This window comes from Galeopterus variegatus, unplaced genomic scaffold (genome assembly GCF_000696425.1).
Source record: "Galeopterus variegatus unplaced genomic scaffold, G_variegatus-3.0.2 Scaffold4510, whole genome shotgun sequence".
In the NCBI taxonomy this organism is placed as follows: Eukaryota; Metazoa; Chordata; class Mammalia; order Dermoptera; family Cynocephalidae; genus Galeopterus; species Galeopterus variegatus.
In genome coordinates, this window is record NW_007730621.1 from 161,284 (window position 1) to 186,893 (window position 25,610).

The window sequence follows — 25,610 nt, forward strand, 5'->3', positions numbered from 1 at the left end:
TGGAGGGTATACACAGCATCCTTGCTTATAAGGAGACCACCCAAGTATGGAAACAATCACCCAAAATGATTAGCAGAAACAATCTCTTACGTGCACACAGGGATGAAAATAGTTTCTGTTCCTATCAGTTAGAGTGTTAACCCTCAAAACATATAGAGCATTAGATAGAGTATGCAGAAGAGTTTAGCCTCAGTAGTGGTGAAAATTAGACCTAAACTAAACACTGTCCTAATCCTGTCTAAGAAAGAATAAAAGCAAGACATGAAAATATAAAACTGCTACTGAGTGCTTAATAGTGTCCAAGAACAAAGCTCAAAAAAACTTATTTAAAAAAAACCTCAATATTAAACAAAATAAAATTTAGAATACCAGAATCTAATGCAAAGTTACAAAGCAAATAAACATGTATATGTGACCCACAGTAAATAGGAAAATAAGTTGATTAAAAGAAACCCAGAAGCGACATAGATGATGGAAGACAGTGAATGAAGACAGTGAGTGAATGAAAATCAATATTACACATACATCTTATATGTTTAAGAAGTTGATGGAAAAATAGAATTTTAAGTATAAACACAGACAATGTAAAAAAGATCCAAATTGGGGCCGGCCCGGTGGCGCACTGCTACAGTGCGCCGCTTGGGAGTGCGGCAGCGCTCCTGCTGAGGGTTCGGATCCCACATACAGACCGGTTCCCGCTCACTGGCTGAAATTGGGGCCGGCCCGGTGGCGCACTGCTACAGTGCGCCGCTTGGGAGTGCGGCAGCGCTCCTGCTGAGGGTTCGGATCCCACATACAGACCGGTTCCCGCTCACTGGCTGAAATTGGGGCCGGCCCGGTGGCGCACTGCTACAGTGCGCCGCTTGGGAGTGCGGCAGCGCTCCTGCTGAGGGTTCGGATCCCACATACAGACCGGTTCCCGCTCACTGGCTGAGCGAGGTGCGGGTGCGACACTGAGGGTTGCGATCCCGTTGCCGGTCCCGGTCCGGTACGGGCGCGACACTGAGGGTTGCGATCCGTTGCCGGACACGAAAAAAGACAAAAAGGGAAAGAAAAAAAAAAAGATCCAAATTGAATTTCTAGAGATTAAAAACTAAAATGTCTGATATGAAAAATGTAATGGATGAGATGTATAGTACATTAGACATTGCAGAAGAAAAGATTGGTGGAGTTGAAAACATGTCAATAGTGATTATCTAAAATAAGACACAGGAGGAAAAAAGAATCAAGTACACACACACACACACACAAAAATAGAGCAACAGTGAGATATGGGACAAATTCAATGAGTCTAATATATATGCTTTTGGGGGTACTACCAAAAAAAGAGAAAGCAGGCATTTGGAAAAGTAAATTTCAGGAATATTTAGAATTTCAGAATACATAATAAACTATCTTTTCCTTACTATTTTGAAATGACAGCTCTATATTACACCAAACTCTCATATTTTTTATTACTTAGTCCTCCAATTAATCTGCCTATCACATAAAATATTTGATTTATGTTACATTCTCTTAGTATTTAAAATGTATTTCCTAAGTATTTTTGCTTATTCAATAAAAAAAAAATTCCAATTGCTATTTTCTTAAGTTCATATTGGGCTAATAAATTTAGTGAAAAAAGACATCTTTTCTGTCAGTAATGTGCTTTCCATTCAAGAACAAGCTCTGTATCAATTGTTTCCTTATTTTATATAACTGTTGACTTTTATTCTTTAATATAATATCTTCATTTTTCATGTTATTTCTGGATATTAATATTTTGTTTCCTGTTATAAATGCAATTTTTCCTTTAAATTTTATAAATTGTTGTTACAAATGTTTAAATATTAATTTTACAACATGTCACCTCTCTTAATTCCATATATTCTAATATTCTTAACTTTTCACAAATATTCAACTGTAATAATATAGTCGGAAAATGATATTTCCTCCCCCCTTTTATGAGTTTCTGCTTCTTATTTTACTTTAAAAATGTTAGCTAGCTCATCACTTTAGCAACAATGCTTTTTGTGTTTATTGTTAAGAATGTAGCTGACTACTTTTTTGAGATACAGATCATTTTATCATATCATGGAAGATTTCACCTATTTTTTTTATTAGGAATGTGTGTAAGAAATAGATGATTTGCTGGGCTGGCCCGGTGGCGCACTGCTACAGTGCGCCGCTTGAGAGCGCTGCGGCGCTCCCGCCGAGGGTTCGGATCCCACGTACAGACCGGCCGCTCACTGGCTGAGCGAGGTGCGGGCACAACACCGAGGGTTGCGATCCCGTTGCCGGTCCCGGTCCGGTACGGCACGACACTGAGGGTTGCGATCCGTTGCCGGTCACGAAAAAAAGACAAAAAGGAAAAAAAAAAAAAAGAAATAGATGATTTGCCTCAAATGTTTTTAGCTGCCATGAAGATGAAGATAGAAGATATGTATGCTTTTTCTCCGTTGACTTATATTTTAGATAAATATAGTAATAGCTTGTGTGTTTGTGTTTTTTTTTTTAATTTGAGATAGCTCAATTCCTAGAATGAACCAACTTCAGTTTGGTGTATTATGCTTCAAAGTGGTGGCAGATCACGTTTTCCAATTTAATTTTTTGGGTGTCTATTTGATATTCACATTTCACATTAATGGTCTTTTGGGTATTATCTTTGTATATTTTAGCTTCCATGTTATACTGAATTTGAAAGAGAATATTGGTATCATCTGCTCATTGAAAACTTAATCAAATTAACTAATTTGGGGCATATTAAAATATTCATATTATTACTACAGTGTGCTTTTGGTATTCAGTGAGGATCTCTCCAGTATTCCAGAAGACGCTGCTAAGTCATCTAAGACAAACGAAGTAAAATCATCAATTTAGAATAGAAAATGCAAGGTACAAAATGGGAGTTAACACAGTTTTTTGCCTTGGTATACTATCCTTCAAATTATTTTGGTCGTTAACATATTTTCTGCACTGTCATTATATAGAAAGGATAGCTAAGGTGCTAAATTTATATGACTTTTAATCTTATTTTTTCATATCTCTTTTATTTATTTAAGAACAAGTAATTTTAAAAGGCTGCATGTTACTTTTTTAATCTAGTAAAGAGAAGATAAGAACAAAGTGTAATGTGCCAGGTCTCCATGAGATTAACAAAAACATCACTTTTTCTCAAAGATACCCCACGTTATGCAGGACACTGAATAAATGTTAGAGGTAGTTTGCTAAGTGATACTCTGTGGTTCACATGCATAAAAAAGTTTGTTATTGAAGAATATGTTCAAATAATGTACATTATATATCTTCTCCTTAAAACTGTATCATAAATATTTGAGAAATAGAATGAATAAATAAGGAACTTCTTGAGAGTAACTGCTCAAGAACATAAAATTGTTCTGTGATGCCTGAATAATTATCATTGTGGTATTCATATACATGTCATTTCTTGGATAGTAACCCAAATTTGATTTATATTTTACATTTTATGGCAAATATTTTCTTTAGATAAGTTCCAACAATACTTTCTCAAATAACATTTGTCAAACAAATGTAAGCGAACTAATATTAATGTAATATGTACCCAAAGCAGCACACATCTCAAGTTCAATATCACGTTTACTTTTCTAAAATAGGTATATGGTATTTTAATATAAAATGCAAATCTTTCTGGGTGAAGAATAGCTTAATGTTAAAATAAACATCAAAAAATAGTTCTTCCTTCACAAACATGGTCAAAAATCAAATAAAAATAATTCAGAAAACAAAAAGTATGCTATTTGAGAAGTTTAAGCAGAATAACTATAGCATTAAATCCTAAATTTATTAGAATGCTTAAGTTTTCTGTGAGTAAATACTAATCTCACAGCTGTAACTATCTCCCTAAAAACTCCTATAAGATTTGGGAATTTAGACCAAAAGAGAAATGCAGGTCTTTGACATGGCTGCCCTCTACTGACCCAACATTTGTCTTGTTTCAAGAAAGGACTTTTATGGAGTATTACTATCTGAAACTTCTGAGTCTTCTAAAATGCTAGATGTAGTAAACACACCCAAACAACACAATTTTTACTAAATTTCAAAACTCAACATGTTAACTTATAGACAATTAATTACTAACGGCACTCATTTGCGTGAAGAAATGCAAGTATTTAAAATAGGAACTAAGAATGTTATAGAAATGAGAGATAGATTATCCCTTGCAGAGTATTATTTTTCTCTTTTTATAAGCAACATGAATATCCACTATATTTAGTAGAATCTGAAGATCTCTTCATTTTTGCCACTAACTCATCAATTGATGAGCTTTGAACAAACGTGTTGGGATCCAAGATATATAGAAATGCCACTGGTATATTCAGGAGTGGCACTTTTCAAAGGGATCAATCCAATCATGTGGTTATTATTCCAAGAGAATACAGAACATTGTGCATATGTAACCCACACAGAGCAATAAGAAATGGTTAAATGAAAGCACCGCAACCTTAGAGCAAGTCCTCATTTTGTGAAAAATAGATTATAACCTCAAATTACTGATACAGTGCTTTGAAGAGAAAGAAAGCAACAAAAGAGTAACTGCTTTTGAAAAATGGGAAAACTTGCAGGTATTGCTCAGTCCAGGAGATGATTGATTATAGATGTAAATATACATATATAGGTAAAGATAATATAGATATACATATAGATACAGAACAGACACAGATATTGATAGATACAGATAAATACAGACTTTTGCCTTGCTGAAACTCTGGAAGTCTATAAAATCTTTTCTTATCATAGTACTCTTGAGCGGGACTCTCTATATTTAGAGAGTCCAGAAAATTCACACAGGGGATTATATTTCCTTAAGTCATATGTGAGCAGTTACAAACAGAAATGCACAAAGCAAGATCACCAGAAACAAAGTTGTCTCTGAGAAATTGGAAGGGAAATCTATAATTTAAAGGCTGATCCTAATAGCATATAGCTCAAATTTTAGGTAGCAGGAAATGACAGGTGTGTTGATGGTTAAAGTGGGATACAGAAGCAGAGATGATTTGGGATCAAGAAGAAAATAGAATAGCAAAGAAGATAAAGCACATCCAGGCCCCCAAAGAAACCGTCCTGTCACTAAGTCTGCCAAGTGCTGCGTGGATACTTTAAAGATGACGATATAATGTCAGAATCCCGCGTGAACGAAACATGTATTTCTGTTGCTTCATCATCTCTTTAGAGACACATTCATCCCCTTTGGCAGCCCAGGGGTTCAAGGAGGACTTTACCAATTCCCAGGGGAAAGTCCATGAGGCAGCAATAGCTGAATAACACATTCCATCCCCCAGCCAGAGTGGATTAATTGTTCAGGATCTGCATGTGACTCTAACCCAGCCAATCAGTCACACTAGAGTTTTCCTGGAACAATCAGGAAAAGAGACTTTTTCACAGGAATTGTTGGCTGCGAGGACAATGTAGCTATTTTTTTCAGAACACGGAAACATGCTGGAGAAGGAAACTAACACAAAGCAAATCAGAATCAAGGATTAGAAAATAGAATCCTAGCGATATTAGTTCAACTCTTTGGGTCCAGGCATTCATGAATTTAAATGCCTGAATTCCCAAGTTATATAAACGAGTAAATTATTTTTTGTTTATTGTTAATTTTTTTCTCTTGCTTCATTGAGTCATTTCTGTTATTTCAAAAGAAAGATATCTAATCAAACATATTGAAGTTAGAATTCATCGAAGCTTTCTTGGAATATCCGTGCTAGGTTCTGATCACTTAAGTTTTCAACAAAAATTCTCTTAACCAGACTTCATTTCACAAATCTGCCAAATTAACTGACTCTGTAAAGCATGAGCCACACCCAGGGCCTATTGAATACTTGCAGATAGTAAATTATACTTTCATATCCTCACATGCTTCAGTTACTGCCAGGTAAATTGTATTCTTGCCAGCAGTCAGTTGTATTTATTCCAAATGCTGTTCATATCGTTTGCATTTGTATTGTAATTACAAATTTTAATAAAATATAAAACCAATAATTATTTTATGTGAAAGAGAGGTCATGTTATCATAAAAACTAAGATTAACCTGTTAGAAAGACCTAAAAATTAGGTTGTAAAATAAGTACCCTAATTAGAAATAAGTAAGAGTCTGAGAAAAACAAAATAAAATTTTAGCTTTCACAAAAGATTTTATTTCCTGTCCCTCTTTAAAGGAATTTATATTAGAATTCACAAATGTTCAAAAAAAATGCCAATCTCCAATGAGTGGATCCATACTCAAGGAAGAAGCCTTCACACTCCAACAAAACACAGGAAATAATAGATATACATGGTAAATATTTTAAATTAAAATTAAATACTTAAGCTAGGTATATGTCATTTTTTATGATTCTTTAATATTTTTTTCAATTAAGTGGCCATCTAGTAGTTTTACCATACCAACACATCTATACATTTTGAGCCTCTTAAAAGTTAATTTGCCTACCTTCCAATTCAACAATGCATATCTTTAGATTTTTTTTTTTTTTCAGTTCTTCAATAGGGGTTTAAGGTGAATGAGAAAAGGCACTATTTCTGATGATTCTACAGAGTTCTGGGTTTTATATATTCTAAATGTTTATCGATTGATATAATTTGTTTACATTATAACATGATTTGTCTATGTATAATCTCTGCATATATATACATACATGCACAAAAAATAAACATACTGTTAAACTAATTTCTATGCCTGAGAATAGTATTAATAAAGTCAATTCGTAAATATTTTAAAATACTTTATAATTCATTAAACGCTATAATAATATTGATCTTTTTTACATATTTTTTAAACTGCAAATAGTACTCACTCATGGATGACTGATTTATATGTGTTCTTCACGTATTAACATTCACCTAGTTAAATCAAGTGTCCAAGGGGCTAAGAAAACTTTTCTTGTTTCACTTCCACTATTTTTTTATTTTTCATTTTTTTCCTCCATATTTCCAGCCCCTGTATGTCTATTTATAACACAAGATCGGGCATATGGTGTCAGGATGTTATATGTAAAAGTAGAAAGTGAAGGAGGAATACAGGCCACAACCCAGGGTTGTGTGGATTGTTCACTGCGCAAGGGCACCTGGCTGCATGGGTTAGTGTGGCTGAGATCCAGCTCATGACCCGATCACCATGCTGTGTGCCTTGGCACAGGGCTGCATCTGCCAAGAGAAAGTAGGGCCTTTTTCTAATTTACACACAGGTGACATTTGGGCTGGGACAATTTCCATAGCTACATCCTCACTCTGTCTCACATTTGGACCGAGTTTTCAGTCCTCATTCTGTTCTTCTCTAACAAACCAGGAACCCAATAATCTTTATCAAATTTACAATTTAAACTCTCTTTAATCTTAGGTTTCCTGGGAAATGTGTTGGAATCTAATTCAGGACTGTGTGTACCCAAAGATTTATCACTTCATTTACATGAAAAGTAAGAAAGGCCTAAGGGACAAAAAGAAGGGGATGGAATCTCGTGAGGAGTTTTTTAGCCACATTTCTATTTCTTACTGTTTATTGTAGCAATAAAAGTTCCTTGAAACGTCCAACAGTTCAGGTTTTCTTCTGAAAGAGAGAGCAGGGGAAATTCTATAAACTGCACTGTCATCTAACAAGAGTGTGGGAACTAGAGGAGCCTGGCCAGGAGCAAGAGCAGGTAGTAAGTGTGGAAAGAGATGAAAGAAAGTTAATCCCCAGGGCACTCCAGGCAAATAAGTGGAATAAGTGAAACAGGGACCCGACTTGAGTTTAAGAAAAAAAATTTCCGAATGTTTGTACTGCTTGGAGTCATGATACTCCTACCTCTGCTAACACATAGGCAGTTGCTCCAATCACTAGAAAATCTTCTGAAGAAATCGCATACTACGACAGAAAAAAGATTCACTTTCACATTAGTTAGTTCTGAATTTCAATATGACATTTACTAAAAGTCTAACCTTGGAAAGGTAAATTTTTGTGTTTTAGTTGCCATACTAATTAAGTGAGTATACTTACCTGATAGAAGTTTTTGAGAAATAAATGAGACAATATGTGTGAAAGTAACTAGAAAGCAGCTGACACAGAATAGATGTTCAATAAATGCAATTTTTTCCCTTGTCCAATCTGCTGGACAGTGACAAAACCTACACAGATTTGAAACTAAAGGAATACTCATTTACATTACATTATTCAATGGATCGGGATGGTAGCGGTTGTGATGTGAAGTGTAGCCCTTTATTTTCAGAAGCAGAGAATATTTTTACGTCCTCCATCATGAGGTAACATGTATTAACAAAGTCTTGTGTGTTGTCCTAGGAACCTCAGCAGCTAATACAATTTTCTTAGGGAGAGGGGAGTATTATAGGTTCCAAATATATGATGTAATGAATATATAGTCTATTAGCAATTAAGGAGTGGCACTGTGAAATATAAAATTACTATAAAAAAGTATAGCAATGTAGTTATCTTAACATTAATAATCAAATTTATAAAATAATTGGAGATTTATTTCTCAAATAAATTGTTAAAAGATGCCTTTAAATACTAAGTTCCCTGAAGTATTTAGATATAGTTTAGCCTGTACAAATTCTATATTAATAATTTCAGAAATATAAATATCACTTTATGAGGTCCATTAACATCCAGGAAGATGAAGATTTGTGGTATTTCAATAGTTCTAGTTATTAGTCTAATATAGTCTATTTAAAAACAAAAATAAAAATATTATATGTAAATATACCTTCATTTTCTTGAGATAATCTTGTCATGCACACACACTCACCAATGTATCTATAAATGTGGGATTTCAGAGAAATTGAGGACATTCAAATGTCAGAGTAAGAAGAACAAACCTATAATAATATGGTTTACTTTTTTACCTGTAGTCACTTTTTAGGAAATAGTCAAGAAAGTGATTTATAAGGTTTTTGCCTTTTTTTCTGTTTTTCAGTATCGGAAATAGTATTGCATGTTCTAAGACTGGTATCAAATATGGTATCCACTAGCCACATGAGCTATTAACCACTTGAAATGCAGCTAGGCCAAAGGGATGTGTTCTACATGTAAAATACACACTGCATTTTGAAGACTTAATATGATGTCTTAATACAAAAAAAAAGGATGTAAAATATCTAATTGGTAATTTTTATATTGATTATATATTCAAATTTGATATATTGAATTAAATAAAATATATTACTGAATTTAAATTCCATCTGTTCATTTTTACTTTTTTAAATGTAGCTACTAGAAAATTTTAAATTACATATGTAGCTTACATTATATTGGAAAGCATTCTTCTAAGATTCATACTTCCTCAAAACTATATATTATTACATTATGGCAGTACTTCAAAAAGTTCATGGAAAAACAGAATTGAAAGAGAATATGAATTTTTCCAAGAACTTTTTGAAATACCCTGGCATAATACTTTATTAATTAGAACCTAAATGTTATGTTTTAAAATCTTATTTCTTTTTTTATAACTATTGGGAATACAATGGAAAGAAGTTAGTCATCACTGGTCATGACAATGTTACCAGACTCTATAGACACTGCCTCTACTATTTCAAGTCATTCTTTATTTCATCTTCTTAGACATACTCAAGATGTCCCTATTCACGCTGCAGTCTTATTTGTTTTCACACACTACTGAGTTGGGCCTTAGAACTTGGAAGCAAATAAAAGAACCTCTTTTCAATTTCACTTCTTCTTCCTCCCTCTCACCCCCCCCCCACCTTTAAAATCTGTACCTCAGCAAACTATATACCTAACTGACTATATTTATTATTCTAGGCTTTGTTTTTGTTCATCTTATCTCTCCAGACATGAAGGAAACTTCCAAGTAGAATGCACTTCCAAAAGCATGTACGGTCAAAGATCATGAATACTATCAACCCCAAGATAACAAAAACTTATGTAATGCATACTCCTGCAGGTGGGAGATGGGGTTGGTGCATCACAGCACCCAATACAAATTATTTCTTTATTGAATAAATTGTTTTAGGTTTTTAAAAATCAAATTATTCTAAGTTCATTTATTTATTTGTTTAAAAACATAAATAATTATTATAGAATGTCTAAGATATACAGGGAACCAGGAAAAAAAACAATACTATCAAGCAGCAACAATCATCATTTACAGTTTGGTTATAAATAATATTTATAATGCAGTAAAAGAGTTAGCATTTAAAGAAATTTTACTTTGAACTTTTTAGTAGAACTTACTTTGATTTAAGTGAGAGATATTTATAATTTAACATTTCTTTTTTTTTTTTTTTTTTTTTTTTTTTTTTTTCCGTGTCCGGCAATGGATAGCAACCCTCAGTGTCGCCCCCGGACCGGACCGGGACCGGCAATGGGATCGCAACCCTCGGCGTTGCCCCCGCGCCTCGCTCAGCCAGTGAGCGGGAACTGGTCTGTATGTGGGATCCGAACCTTCAGCGGGAGCACCTCCACGCTTCCCAAGCGGCGCACTAGCACAGTGCGCCACCGGGCCGGCCCATAATTTAACATTTCTATTGATTCAAATGTCCATATGTTTGGTGTACTTAGAGAAAAAAATTATTTTCGTTTATTCGGTTTTGCTTAAACTGTGTAAAATGGAATTATGTCATTTTATTTTTTAGGTAAAAAGAAATGCAGCTTTGCTTCTAAGTGTCAGGAGATAGAATGCCAACAGTTAATTGCATTGATAGGAAATACAATTTTTGTCATGACAGAATAATATAGGCAATGGTCATTTGTGGAAAGTAGAAAGAGAGAGATGAAAGTGCTCTATAAAGAGCTCCAGCAGTTGCCTGGGTTGCTGATGAAAAGTTCTATAGAATAGATGAGTGTTCTATCACTAAAAGGTACTTAATTGTATCCTATCTACTTACAAGGGATTTGAATTAATTAAATTAAATTAATGCTTAATTTATTTTAATTTAATTACTACCTAGCAGCTGGATAATTATTTAAATCATCAGTAATTTTTTTTTTACTTTAAATATTTGTTCAACATATTGCTCACCTTTATCATACTGTTAATAAAATTAGAGGCCTAAATTCTGAGTAGAAAATTGAACCATTTAATTTCTACAAAGCATGTTTGGATATATTCAGTGGATATGAATATATTTTGTCAAATTGCAAAATCAATTGAGAACAAAATCAATGGTTTCATAGTGAACAGTTTGTATTAGTTTCCTTTGACTCCTGTAACACATTACCACAAACTAGGTGACTTAACAAAACAAAAAGTTTATTCTCTCATAGTTCTGGAAGCCAGATGTCTGAAGCCAAGGTGTCAGCAAGGCCAAGCTCTCCCCCGAGGCTCCCTTGGAGGGAGAATCTGTTCCTTTCCTTTTCTAGTTTCTGGTTGCTGCTGCATGCCTTGGCACTCCTTGCCTTCTGGCCACATCACTCCAGTCTCTGCCTCTGTCTTCACATCTTCTCTTCTATGTTCATCGTTATCAAATCTCTCTCTGTGTCTTTCTCATAAGGATACATGTGATATAGGATACATTGCATATAGGGTCCGCCTGGATAATCCAAGATAAGCTCCTCTTCTCAAGAGCCTTACTGTTACCACATCTTTTTCCATACAAGGTAATATTCACAGTTTTTGAGATTAGGAAATAAATATATATTTGGAAGACCATTCTTCTGCCTATCATAATAGTAAAAGGAGTAATATAACTGCAATAAATCAACTCTCCATATTCATATTTTCAGCAATGGCGGATATTTAGGGCCAACTATGGGACTTGAGCACCCATGGGTTTTCATGTCTGTGGGAGTCCTGGAACCCATCCCTTGCAGATACAGAGGGCCAACTGAACTTAAATTTGTATCTATCAAACTGTTCAAATGTTTGCAATTTTTCCTGTATGAGTTTTATGTCGAATAAGAACTTCCACAAACTGATTTACTTAACAAATATTTTTAGGTTTTAATAGCAATACATTTTATTTGCTATTGATAAAATTTTCAGAATTTTTCATTCATACTCTAACAGCTAAGACGTAGTTTTTAAAGATCTCATTAACAACCATTCAAATCCATTTATTTTACATATGGGCAAATAATTACTTATGAAATAAACAAAATTTTACAATGCAAATATTAACAAAAACAACATATTTTAATATTTCTGACGTAAATTATTAAAGCTTCTATGATAACAGTAGAAGCTGTTTTCATAGAAAGTTAATGAAATTGTTAAATTTTACATAGTCATTACACATTTCCATTATTAATTATTACTCTAGCAAAAAAGGTGTACTATCAAACCATAAGAAAAGAGTTTTAAAATGGAATACTATTCAACCATAAAAAATAATGAAATTCTACCATTCGTAGCAACATGAATGAGCTTGAAGAAAATTATGTTAAGTGAAATAAGCTAGGCACAGAGGGAAAAATACCACATATCTTCACTCATTTAGTGGGAGGTAAGAGGGAAAGAAGGAAAGAAAGAAAGACCACAGTGGTGCTTTGGACTTGCAGAGGGAGAACATACCTAGTGTTGCTGGGGGTGGTAAGGTGGAGGGGAGGGAGACTGGGAAGGGATTGGGTGGGGGACATGGGGAATAATGGCAGTTTGTGGTAATGGGCATACTGATAGTATTGATCTGATCATCACATCTTGGACACAGGTGGTGACAGTAAGCTTTGTACCCCATGTATATGCATAATCAGTAAAATAAAATAAAATAAAGAAAAGAAGCTTCATAGAAAAAAATCTTAAGCTGCAAAAAAGAAATAACATAGAAAGGTCAAAGTAGAAATATTGGATTATACTTAAGTGATTTTGATAAATATTATTTAGAAATACGGTAATAAAATGCACATTTTGAATTTTTCCCTTATCACCATAAATCCTTTAATAGCTAGAAATACAAATTAAAAATGAAGCTGAGAATAGTAGTAAGCAGGCCCTTCAGCAGCCATTTGCAGATGGCAATAGACAAAGAGCTTGAGTTTTAATGACCAAGTGACAGTGAAGAAAAATAATTTGTGTTTTTACAAGTTAGAGTAAGAACAAATACATTTGCAAGTACATTTACTAAAAATCCTCTGCACAGCAAAGTTAACAATCAACAGAGTGAAAGACAACCTACACAATGGGAGAAAATATTTGCAAGCTACTCATCTGTCAAAGGATTAATACCAGAATATAAAAGGAACTCAAACAACTTAACAGTAAAAAACGAAATAATCCAATTAAAAAATTGGCAAAGGAGCTGAATAGACATCTCTCAAAGGAGGACATATGAATGGGAAACAGGTATATGAAAAAATATTCAACATCACTAGTCATCAGGGATATACAAATCACAACCACTTTAGATAACATTTCACCCCAGTTACTATCAAAAAGACAAAGAATAACAAATACTAGCAAGGATGTGGAGAAAAGGGAACCCTTCTGCACTGTTGGTGGGACTATAAATTAATACAGCCATTATGCAGAGCAGTATGGAGGTGCCTTAAACAACTACAGATAGAACTACCATGTGATCCAGCAATCCCACCACTGGGTATATACCCAAAGGAATGGAAATCATCATATTGAAGGAATACCTGTACTCCCATGTTTATTGCAGCTCTATTTTCAATAGCCAGGCTATGTACAACCTAAATGTACATTGGTGGATGACTGGATAAGGAAAAAATGGTATATAAACACAATGGAATACTACTCAGCCATAAAGTAAGAATGAAATTCTGCTATTACAGCAACATGGATGAGCCTGAATAAAATTATGTTAAGTGAAACAACCCAGGCACAGAAAAAGAATTACCACATGTCCTCACTCATAAGTGGGAGCTGAATTAATAAATAAACAAATTGACAATAAAGAAAAAAAGAGAGAGAAATAAACAACAATCACAATAATATATTAAACCTTAAAAAGAGAGAACAGAACCATGGTTACCAGAAGTGGAGAGGGTGAGGGGAAGGGATGGGAGAGAGAGGGGTTTAATGAAAAATTGGTTAACAGACACAAAGAATGACTGTGTATTGTAGTGATGAATAAGCTAACTATAGCTGATTTGACCATCACACATTGTACACAATTCTTGATAGTCAACTTCATACCACAAATATGTATAATCAACTACGCTTCAATAAAAATATAAAAAACTAAGAAACCAAAGTATACCTTGCATGTGTGGACTGCCAATGATACTAAACAGTGTTGGAAATGTATTTGAAAAGTCTATCCCATAAAATACCCCTAAATGATTAAAAATGCTCCTCACATTAATCTCTTTCCATTATTAGTGTTGTCATTGCCTTTTATCTCTTTGCTTCTGTGCTACCAAAATAGACCCCTAATTGTTCTTTTGGTTTCTAGTACCTCCCTTCTTTAAACCTTCATTCATATTGCTCTGTCTGATTCATTCTCCTAAAAATTTTACTTCTTCAAGTTTCTTCTGCTATTCAGAAACTTTTAATGATGCCACATTATCTATAAAATAAAGCCTAAGCACACGTATATGGCATTTAAAATTACTTAGATTATCTATAGCTTTGACTGAGCTCCCAGGGCTCAAGAATAAGCACCTAATTTGAGCTGGGCTGTTTGAGCTGGGCTGTTTGATCCACTAACCTGAATCAAGATCTGCAAACCATATACTGGCTTATATTATTTTTTTTTTGCCTAGAATTATTAGTCCCATCTACTCTCCAACCACATCCAAAATACTCTTCCTCCCATTCAGTTTCTACAGTATCTATTGGAAAATAATAATTTAATACTTATTGTGGTAGATAATATATATGCCCATGAGATATTGAAAATAATTGTAATGTATATTTGTGATCCATTAGTTTAAAATCACACTTTTGCATTTTTTCTAATTATTAAATCCTTGAGATCAAAAACCAAAGCTCGAACTGTTCTACATAGTAATGAATACATTAGAGTTACTCAAATATTTGATTTTAAGTGATTTTTAAATGGATTTCTCTTCATCTCCACCAAAGCAACTAGCATAATGCTTTGAACATAGTAGGAGTTCAATGAAAATATTAATTGACTAATGCCAAAAGAATATACATAATGACAAATAAATATATAATATATAATATAATAAATACAATAACAATATACATAATGACAAATAAATTTAATGAGGGAAATTATACTTGAATTATACTTATCAGCGATCATTACATTTCTCATTTTCCTATTCAGTAGAAAGTTGGCTTCCTGACTAGTGAGATTTGAAATAATTACCAAAAATAAAAATGATTAGTTGATAAATTCCATGAATCATTTTACTCCTAGATATTCACTGAAGAGAACAGACTTTCAGACTTCTTTCAGTGGTCTCCTCAACACCAGTCTAATGTTTGTCTATTGAACATAATCTAAAATAAAAATTGCCTTTATTTTACCTGGATTATGCATTTAAACACTGTGGCCTCATAGCACTTTTAATGGTTGATTTACTGCAATGATATAACTCTCTTAAATTTCTACTCAAGGACAGTAAATGAACAAATTGTGTTTTAATCAGATCTAACAATAAAAGTATGTCCGGGTGTCTTAGGATTGAATCAGTGAATACCATTTCCCTCAAATAGAGAAAATACATATTAAATGTTAATTCAACATACATTTTCTGAGCAGCAAAGAATTAAATTATTTTCTTTTGGGAAAAATAATTATAACTTTAGTCTAAGGGCAAACAGTGACATCAAAATATTACTCAATTATCTATCAACAATTTTTTCAAGGGCCTACAAATTCTGGGTACTCATTCCAGAGAAATTTGAAGTCAAGTGAGAAAACCAACCCTTATGCTATTAATTTTGACAAAGCTTTGTGAGAATTAAGATAAAACAAGTGCTGAAAAACTTCAGCCCATGGGCCAAATCTTGTCTAAAGCCTATTTCTGTATAACTCTCCACTAATAATAGTTTTTACATTATTAGAAGGACTTTACAAAGGAGAGAACTATGCAACAGAAAGAGTATATGTTCCTCAAAGCCTAAAATATTTACTGCTCTCTTACAGGAAGTTGGCTAACCCTAAAATATGTGATGAAGAGACATCTCTAAGAGGAAAGAGACAGCAGTAGAACCTAAATTAGTTTATGGAAAATTATCATGACAATAAATAGGTTTAGTAAGGTGAGGGTTAAGGAACTTATCCAGAAAGAGAGAAAGCACGTGTAAACTCCTAGATGGGGATGGTGACACTAGTAGAACTAATGAAAGTCCAGGATAACCAAAACATGTATAGAAAGGAGAGAATAATTAAAATAAAACTTGGGTAGGCATGGCCCAGATACAAGTGGTTTTTTTTTTTAAACTATATTAAACACTTTGGATTTTATTCTTATAGCAATGGGAAGAAATAGGATATTTCTAAGCAGATAAGTGACAGGAAAAACTTTGATACTGGTTAATACAGTAAGGATATAGGAGAAAGAAGACAGGAAAGAGAGCAGGGAAATAAAAAGGTTTCAAAGCAGGTAATGGAGAATTATAGTGCTGGGTAAAGATGGAATAAGCAAACCAGACACATCACAGTAAAAATTTTGAAAGACAGAGACAAAAAGAAAGTATTAAAACCAGTAAGAGAAAGCCTCATTGCTTACAAGTGAACTCTCATAAGATTAACAGCCAACTTCTCATCAGAAACAATAACTGAAGACAAAAGATAATGGAATAACATATCCAAAATATACAAAGAACAACACTATAAACTAAGAATATTATACCCAGAAAATCTATCTTTCAAACGTAAAGGAGAAATGAAGAAATTCCCAGTTAAACAAAATCTGAGAGTATTAGTTGTAACACAATACCCTTTAAAAGAAATAACAAAGGAAGTTCTTCAGGCTGAAAGAAAGACACCCAGACAGTAATTTGAATCCACATGATAAATCAGAAAGTACCACTAAAGGCAAGTATGTAATTATAAAAGGTAGGAGAAATGAATATTTCTTATCCTTTCTTCTCTGATCCAACTTAAAGAATAATTGTGTGAAATAACATGTGTGTGAAGTCTGTAACATATAAAAATGTAATGTATTTGCAGCATAGGGAGGCAGGCAGTTGGGAGAAAATTTATATCGGATTAAGATCAAGACAGCATGTGACAATTCAAATACAAAGGAATAAATGAAGATAACTAGAAGTGGTGAATAAATGTTTAATATAACAAACACTATAAGTTTATATTTCCTCTCCTTTTTTATGTTTCTTTAAAAGACATAAAATTATATAAAATAATAATAATTCATTAGGTCTACATATATAGACCTAATTATGTAGAACAATAATAGCATGCAATATGCATAATAATAACAATATGTATAACAATAACACCATGCAAAGGATGGAAAAGAAATACCAGAGGATGTCAACAAGACTGTGGACAATGGAATTAAATGATAAAAATAAAAATATAAATTGTATTTTTCATCATAGTATCCATCAAGTTGAAGACACCCTTGTAAGAAATGATGGCCATTTAGTCTATCTCTAAGTACCTAAGCATCCTGGGAATTTAACTGTGTCAATGAAATATTTTTTATATTATTAAGTGAAGGAAAATGGGTACCCTTTAGAGATTTTTTAAGATTAAGAAACAAAAAGAAGTCAGAAGAAGCCAAATCAGGACTATAAGGTGTATGCCTAATGATTTCCCATTGAAATTCTCACAAAATTGCTCTTGTTTGATTAGCAGGAGCCTTGTTGTAGTGGAGAAGGACTCTCTGGTGAAGTTTTCTGGGAAGGTTTTCTGCTAAAGCTTTGGCTAACTTTCTCAAAACACTTTCACAAGAAGCAGATGTTATCATCCTTTGGCCCTACAGAAAGGCAATAAGCAAAATGCCTTGAGCACCTCGAAAAACCATTGCCCTGACATTCTGTTCACCAGTCCACTTTTGCTTTGTCTGGACCACTTCCACCTCCTGGCAGGCATTGCTTTGACTGTGTTTTGTCTTCAGGATTTTACTGGAAAGTCATGTTTCATCTCTTATTACAATTCTTTGAAGAAATGTTTAGGATCTTGATCCCACTTATTTAAAAATTTCTATTGAAAGTTCCCCTCTTGGCTGGGTACAACAGTTTTGACACCCAATGAGCAGAAAAAAATTTGCTTAATTATAATTTTTCAGTCTGAATTATGTAATCTGAACCGAATGAGGTGTTTACAGCATTGGCTATTGTTTCTGCTGTTGTCAGTTCTCAAACAGGGCATGAACAAGATTAATTTTTTCCTAGAAAATTAATGGGGATGGTCTGCCCTGTGGCGTTCATCTTCAATACCAGACAGACTGGTTGCCGTTTTTCAGCCACACTTTGAAAGAATCATACCCAGAATACTTCAGATGATGTGATACCAAATAGACAGGCCCAAATTACAAGTTAACACTGTATGCATTAATTATAGTCAGACTCCTTTGGAATATGAGGCAAAGTTAAGGAAGACTTAAGTTAGCAAAGCAAATATACCAGCAACAAGTTTTACTTATTTCATAAATTGCCAAGGATTAATCCTACACTCTATTAAGCTTTTGAGTAATTAACTAAATGCCTCTGAAACTTCATCCAATATACATTCCTAAAATAAGATCAAAACACTCGGTATGCTTTGGAAATCATAGTACAGCTAATTTTAAACCCAGGTAATGAAAGAATAATTTGAGCTACATTCTCTACATTTTCTGATAAAATTTCAAAATAAACCTTGGTCAAAGTCTAGAAGTATTATATCCAATGCTTCTCTTTGATACATCAAGTGTGTCACTGCTGTAAAAGAAAATTAGATTAGTTTGACAGGACTTATTCTTCACCTACATATGTTTATTTATAAAAACCATAGTATTTCAGAGCTGAAAGGGGCTTTAATAATTATCAGGTGAAATTGTCCTTCTTCTCTAAGAAAGATAAATGTTTTCCTGAAGCTGTACAAGTGAAAGCAGCATATATTCATACGTTTTAGAATAAACGGGAAAATATTATTATTTTTGACTTAATAAATATAATCATAGGTAGTCCAATGCAAAAGATAGTTTAATAAACATCACCATTAGCTTTTAAGACATTTATCAAAAAGAATTTGAACTCAACATTAGTCTAAGAAAGAATGTGTTAAGTATCCCAGTAGCTTCTTATCCCTTTGATGCTAAATTTAAGTATTTAAGATTAATATTTCAGGTTGAAAGACAGATTATTATCATCAGTAAAAAAATATATATTAAAAGCACAAACCCATCCCCTCCTATTCAAGTTCTATATTCTTTTGGCTAACATAATTTAATTTTTTTTTTTTTTTTTTGGCAGCTGGCTGGTATGGGATCTGAAACCATGACCCTAGTGTTATAAGGCAGTGATCTAACCAACTGAGTAATTAGCCAGCTAAAATTTCTTTGATAAGATTTCTTTCCTCCTTTTTGATCACATCAACAATATTAACATAATAATAATTAACAGGGTTGATATATTATTTTTTATACAAAATAGCACTGGAAGTAAGGAAAGGACTAGGATTTGATATTTTTAATACAAAGGGGGGAAACCATGATAAATCCAAAACATGCACATTTTTTTTCATTTTTAAAATAAACTTTATTTTGCATTAAAATAAATAATAGTAATTTTATGTTTGCAGAGCTGCAATGATAGTTCCCATATATTCTTCCCCCAGCTTCTCCTACGTTAGATAGCCACAGTACATTGACCAAAACTAAGAAATTAACACTAGTACAACACTGTTAACTAAACTATAGACATTTTTTTGATTTTGCTTTTCCCCCCATTAGAGTGCTTTCTCTTTTTTTCATTTTTTCTTTTAACTTCTGAATATACATTGTAGTTGATTTTCATCTCTTTACCCATTCCTCTTTCTCCCTTTCCCCCCTCTACATCATATCTGTTCACTTGTCTTAACAAGTTCAAGGAATTGTTATGATTGTTGTGTCTTCTTCCCCCCCACACCCTTTATTTGTTTGTATATTTATTTATTTTTAGCTCCTACAAATAAGTGAGAACATGTGGTATTTCTCTTTCTGTGCCTGACTTGTTTTTTTTTTTTTTTTTGGCAGCTGGCTGGTATGGGATCTGAAACCATGACCCTAGTGTTATAAGGCAGTGATCTAACCAACTGAGTAATTAGCCAGCTAAAATTTCTTTGATAAGATTTCTTTCCTCCTTTTTGATCACATCAACAATATTAACATAATAATAATTAACAGGGTTGATATATTATTTTTTATACAAAATAGCACTGGAAGTAAGGAAAGGACTAGGATTTGATATTTTTAATACAAAGGGGGGAAACCATGATAAATCCAAAACATGCACATTTTTTTTCATTTTTAAAATAAACTTTATTTTGCATTAAAATAAATAATAGTAATTTTACGTTTGCAGAGCTGCAATGATAGTTCCCATATATTCCTCCCCCAGCTTCTCCTACGTTAGATAGCCACAGTACATTGACCAAAACTAAGAAATTAACACTAGTACAACACTGTTAACTAAACTATAGACATTTTTTTGATTTTGCTTTTCCCCCCATTAGAGTGCTTTCTCTTTTTTTCATTTTTTCTTTTAACTTCTGAATATACATTGTAGTTGATTTTCATCTCTTTACCCATTCCTCTTTCTCCCTTTCCCCCCTCTACATCATATCTGTTCACTTGTCTTAACAAGTTCAAGGAATTGTTATGATTGTTGTGTCTTCTTCCCCCCCACACCCTTTATTTGTTTGTATATTTATTTATTTTTAGCTCCTACAAATAAGTGAGAACATGTGGTATTTCTCTTTCTGTGCCTGACTTGATTCACTTAATATGACTTTCTCTAAGTCCATCCCTGTTGTTGTGTATGGTAGTATTTCATTCTTTTTTATAGCACAGTAGTATTCCACTGTGTAGATATACCACAGTTTCCTTATCCACTCATCTGATGATGGACATTTGGGCTGGTTCCAAATCTTGGCTATTGTAAATAGTGCTGCAATAAACATGGGAGTACAGGTATCCCTTTGGCATGATGACTTCCATTCCTCTGGGTATATTCCCAGCAGTGGGAAATTGTTTCTATGCAATAAATATGCTGAGTTTAGAAATGCTCAATTCCCAATTTTTTTATGAATGAATTCACTACTTGCATTTCATATGTACTTATGACTAAAAAATGGCATTTATACCTCATTAGAAAAATATTTCACGAGGAAAAGCAAAATATTACTAATATTCAACTTGTATAAGCAAGAGAAAATGCATACATATATTTGACTTAAAGATGGGTAAAATGCTATATTTAAAAAATGATAAAATATAAATGAAATAGCACTGGAAGAAAATTTGGAACAAATTTGAACAAGGGTTTACAGTCTCACCAAATTTAACTGTTTTATTATTATCCCCATTCTTTGAAGCATAAACTTGCTTCAAAACAATGGCATTTTTTTTCATGAAGTAACCCTTTGTACTGTGCTATGCTGAACTATACCTTCACGATGTATAGTGACTCCCTCAAAGGATATCTTAGCCAGATTTCATGATTTCTCAGCCATGTTTTATTATTAGAATAGCCTCTTTCTGGAATTTAAAACTCAGACCCATTCTTTTTCGAACTTTCATCTCAAATTTAATTTAGAAATGCCCCTCACTACAATTGCGGCTCTGCAGGCTTGAGGTGAGTATTTCTTTCAGACACTTCCTTTTCCATTATTATCTAGTACTAGCTCCTCCAGTTCAACTGGGAGGAGAGGCAAAGTTGCAATCCTCTCTGTTGTTCATGGCTGTCTCTTATGAGCAATAGTGATTTCTTAATGAAGGACACCTAAAGTTCTGACCCACCCTACCAAAGTTCTGCTTGTGTGACATAACTTGTTTAATTGGCCCTCCTAGATGGATAAATTGTTCAAAATGACTCAATGCCACCTATGCTTTCTGTGTACACCTAAGCCAGGAAATCCATGCATTCTTGCCATGCCGACTATTGAAGATGTAGCTGCTTCACTGCTGCTACCTTTTTTCTAGGCTTCACTAATTCTTTACAATTATTTTTTTCCACTGATAATGTGTAACAAAGAAAGGTGCAGATAAGCGCACTTTCCATTTAAGTATTTGTCCAACCAAAAGAACAGGGGAAAAGTAGCTATAATCTCTTGTTATATTTCTCCTTTTCTTTTTCGCCCCTGTTCTGACTTGTCAGGGTAGAGTTATGGGGGATATAGATGGATGTGGAAGTAAGGCTGGTTCTAAAACCACTCTTCAAGCTAGTACAGTATCATTTTTTATAAAAAACAAGAAATAGTTTAAATGTCAAACTTAAATGTTAAAATTAAATAAGAATACCCACATGAAGAAATATTATGCAAAAATAGTAGAACAATGAAGAATTATAAATGCTAGTAATACAATGCTATATGAATAAAATAATCCAAAATCACATTTAACTCACCATGACCTGGAGGAAATTTCTTCCATTTAATGAGTGCAATTAGCTCATATATGGATAAAGTAGGCCACTCCTCATAATAAGGACACTTACGGATTAATTCTAACTTTTGTATACTTTCAAGTTTTTTCTTTTCCTGAAAAAAAAATCGTTATTAAATTTTCACTTTTAGGTACTTACAGAAGAAAGAAAAAATAGCAAATAGATATATGGCAGAAAAAAATATGCAATATAAATTAGTATAAAATACATTTGACTTTATTGGAGTATCACTCTAAGACCACATAGCCATATATGAAATTTTAATCTTCAGATCTGCATACTAAAATTATATTTTTCCACCATTCATAATATTTTATACTTTTACACATTTTAGTATTTTTGAAAATCCCATCATAGTTAAGACTAAACTCAAAAGTTATGTTTGATAATATCAAGTAAGTGGTACTGATATTTGGGAAATAAAAACAAAATGCAAAAAACATGTTTTTAAAGCCAGCCACTCCAAAAATCAAAACAAACTGGCACTAGGGATTTGGAATGACGTTGAATTCTTAGAAATGCATCTGTACTACTACACTGAGACCATTATACCAAAAGAAATCCCTACCAGTAGAGACCTAAAGCAAGAAAATAGATGTCTCCCCATCTCTATTCAACATGCCAACACCCTGCAGGACCTGCGCCAGCATTAGACACTATGAAGAGAGGCTGGAACAGCAGGACCATAAGAATCTCCCAATCCCCTGATCTGTACAAACTTCCTCTGCCATCCAAGGGAGAAGAAATAGGAGAGGGGGAAATCTGAATTTAACTAGAAGAGAATAAATTATTAAACTTTCTGTAAATAAGTTATCTTAAAGCAGCAAATTTGGGGACTTGGAATTAAGTTGTGATCACCTGTTCATGCAGCTCTGAGTTTTGATGTCCACTGTAACTATGAAATAGCATGCCAATCACTCCCAAGTATTTTTTTTTTCCTAAGGTGGACTGTAGAGATTTAGAGAGCAGGAGTACTAATATCTGTCTAATACTTTTAGTATGCCTAGCACATGACAAGCTATTGACACCCGAAACACATATTTGCTGAATAAGTGAATAAGTAAATGAATTAATTAATGAATCTGAAGATCACACAAAACCAAAGGACATTCAAAAAAATACCTACAATACATCCATAGAGATCCTTGTTTCCACCTCAACTACTCATCGCCCTAATAGGCTTGAGTGACGTTCATCAAATAAGGCATATTTTTCTAGTCTCTAGGTGAAATCAAATTTTTTTTTCAAAATGATGTAGTTATTTAATTACACAGAAAAATAATGTTATGAAATAAGCTGGTTATAAGTAGCAGGTCAAAGATGACTTTACTTTTGATAAAAAATTAAAATATGAACATGTATACAAGAGACTGGACGGTTACATACCAAAATATTACCAGTATTTACTTCTGTTCAGTGGTTAAATATTCTTTGCTTTTGTGTATTTTTTGAAACATGATTTTTTTCTGAAACAATAACAACAACAACAAAAAGGTACTGGAAACAACCGTTATTAAATGAGAAGATACCAGGAGTTAGAAACCCAAGAAGCCAAGCCAGGAGCCCAGCAGTCAAGGTCTGAAACCCAGGACAGGTCCAGCGAGGGTGACAGTGGTCAAGCCCAGAGATGGGACATTGTTCTTTTGTTTTTCTATTGAAATGCTGTTTAGCAGATGGTTTCATCTACATTTGATGTTCTCAGGGTACTTATATTTAATGGGACTCTATGAATATTAACTGACGCAAAAGCAAAATGATGCTAGCAACTTCGGTTTTGAATCCTTACAAAACATACCTACTTTGTAGTTATACACTATGCAAAACGCATTAGAAATCAAGTATGAAATCACACTACAACAAAAAAAACCCACCTGACTAAATCACTAACTTTGCTATTATTTTTCTGACCTCTGTTCATTTTCTATTTTCACTGAAAATCTATTTTTTGTTTCAGTAATTTGGAAGAGGTAATTTTTCTCACAAAAAGAAACTAACATTAATGGACAATAAGCATTGTCTAATGGCGTGGATTTAAATCTGCTGACAGTGGCCCTTGTCTTCTAAGTACTCTACAGAGTGGGAAGAGCTCACCAAAATCCAAACCACCTTGAAATAAACAAATTTAAATGAGTATCACCATTCTTTCTGTGTTTTCAAAAAAGATGTTTGCTACATTACCAAATGGAGAATAGCAGAATATACTTATATTGGTGTAAATAAAGCTCAAAAATTTCAATTGTGCATACTCTACCTACCATGGTAAGACTACTAGGGAAACTTCATTCAAATAACAACACATAATCCATATTTCTTCATCTTTAAAAAAAAAAAAAGAAAAAGAAAAAAACAAGTGATGCTACGTTTATCCTAAGGTGCTTCTTCTTAGGTATTTCCCAAAGCTCATTGCCCTTTTATACAGCAGCGTTTTCAGGAAGGGTCAAGAGATACCATTAAGATCCAAGAAACAACTAAAATCAAAAGTGTGTTTTCAAAAAAGATGTTTGCTACATTACCAAATGGAGAATAGCAGAATATACTTATATTGGTGTAAATGAAGCTCAAAAATTTCAATTGTGCATACTCTACCTACCATGGTAAGACTACTAGGGAAACTTCATTCAAATAACAACACATAATCCATATTTCTTCATCTTTAAAAAAAAAGAAAGAAAAAGAAAAAAACAAGTGATGCTACGTTTATCCTAAGGTGCTTCTTCTTAGGTATTTCCCAAAGCTCATTGCCCTTTTATACTGCAGCGTTTTCAGGAAGGGTCAAGAGATACCATTAAGATCCAAGAAACAACTAAAATCAAAAAATAAGCTGAGACTATTTTTTGCATTACCACCACATGTCCGGTATACTATATCACATTTTACAGCAATCCAAGCCACAAAAACCTGTGGACATCAGGAAGGAAAGGTATAATTAAAAAAGATATGGACATCTTTGTCTAGAAAGGCAAAACTTAGCTAGAATCTATGCCTATATTGTGCTCATATATTGATTAGATATGGTCATACCAATTTTAACTTTGCATATTCCTTTGCAGGGATTTTAAGAATTTCACAGTCATCTTCTGTCACCACTGAGAATGCCGGTGCAACTGATTCAATCTCAGGTATAACTTCCAGGGTTCCAAAGGTACTCCATTGTCTAAGCTGTAAAAA

At 33.4% G+C, this 25,610-nt stretch overlaps 1 protein-coding gene across 1 annotated transcript in view; it reads right to left on the reverse strand.

Moving 5' to 3' along the window:
• The window catches only part of CNBD1 (cyclic nucleotide binding domain containing 1), a gene marked incomplete at its 5' end in the record, with an annotated part of 68,842 nt that extends 43,235 nt beyond the window's left edge, over window positions 1-25,607 (reverse strand). Inside the window, 2 exons of the mRNA XM_008587718.1 lie at window positions 22,404-22,536; window positions 25,464-25,607. Coding sequence (XP_008585940.1) covers window positions 22,404-22,536; window positions 25,464-25,607 — 277 coding nt within the window. The remainder of the gene's footprint in view (window positions 1-22,403; window positions 22,537-25,463) is intronic.
• Window positions 25,608-25,610: the final 3 nt, after the last annotated feature.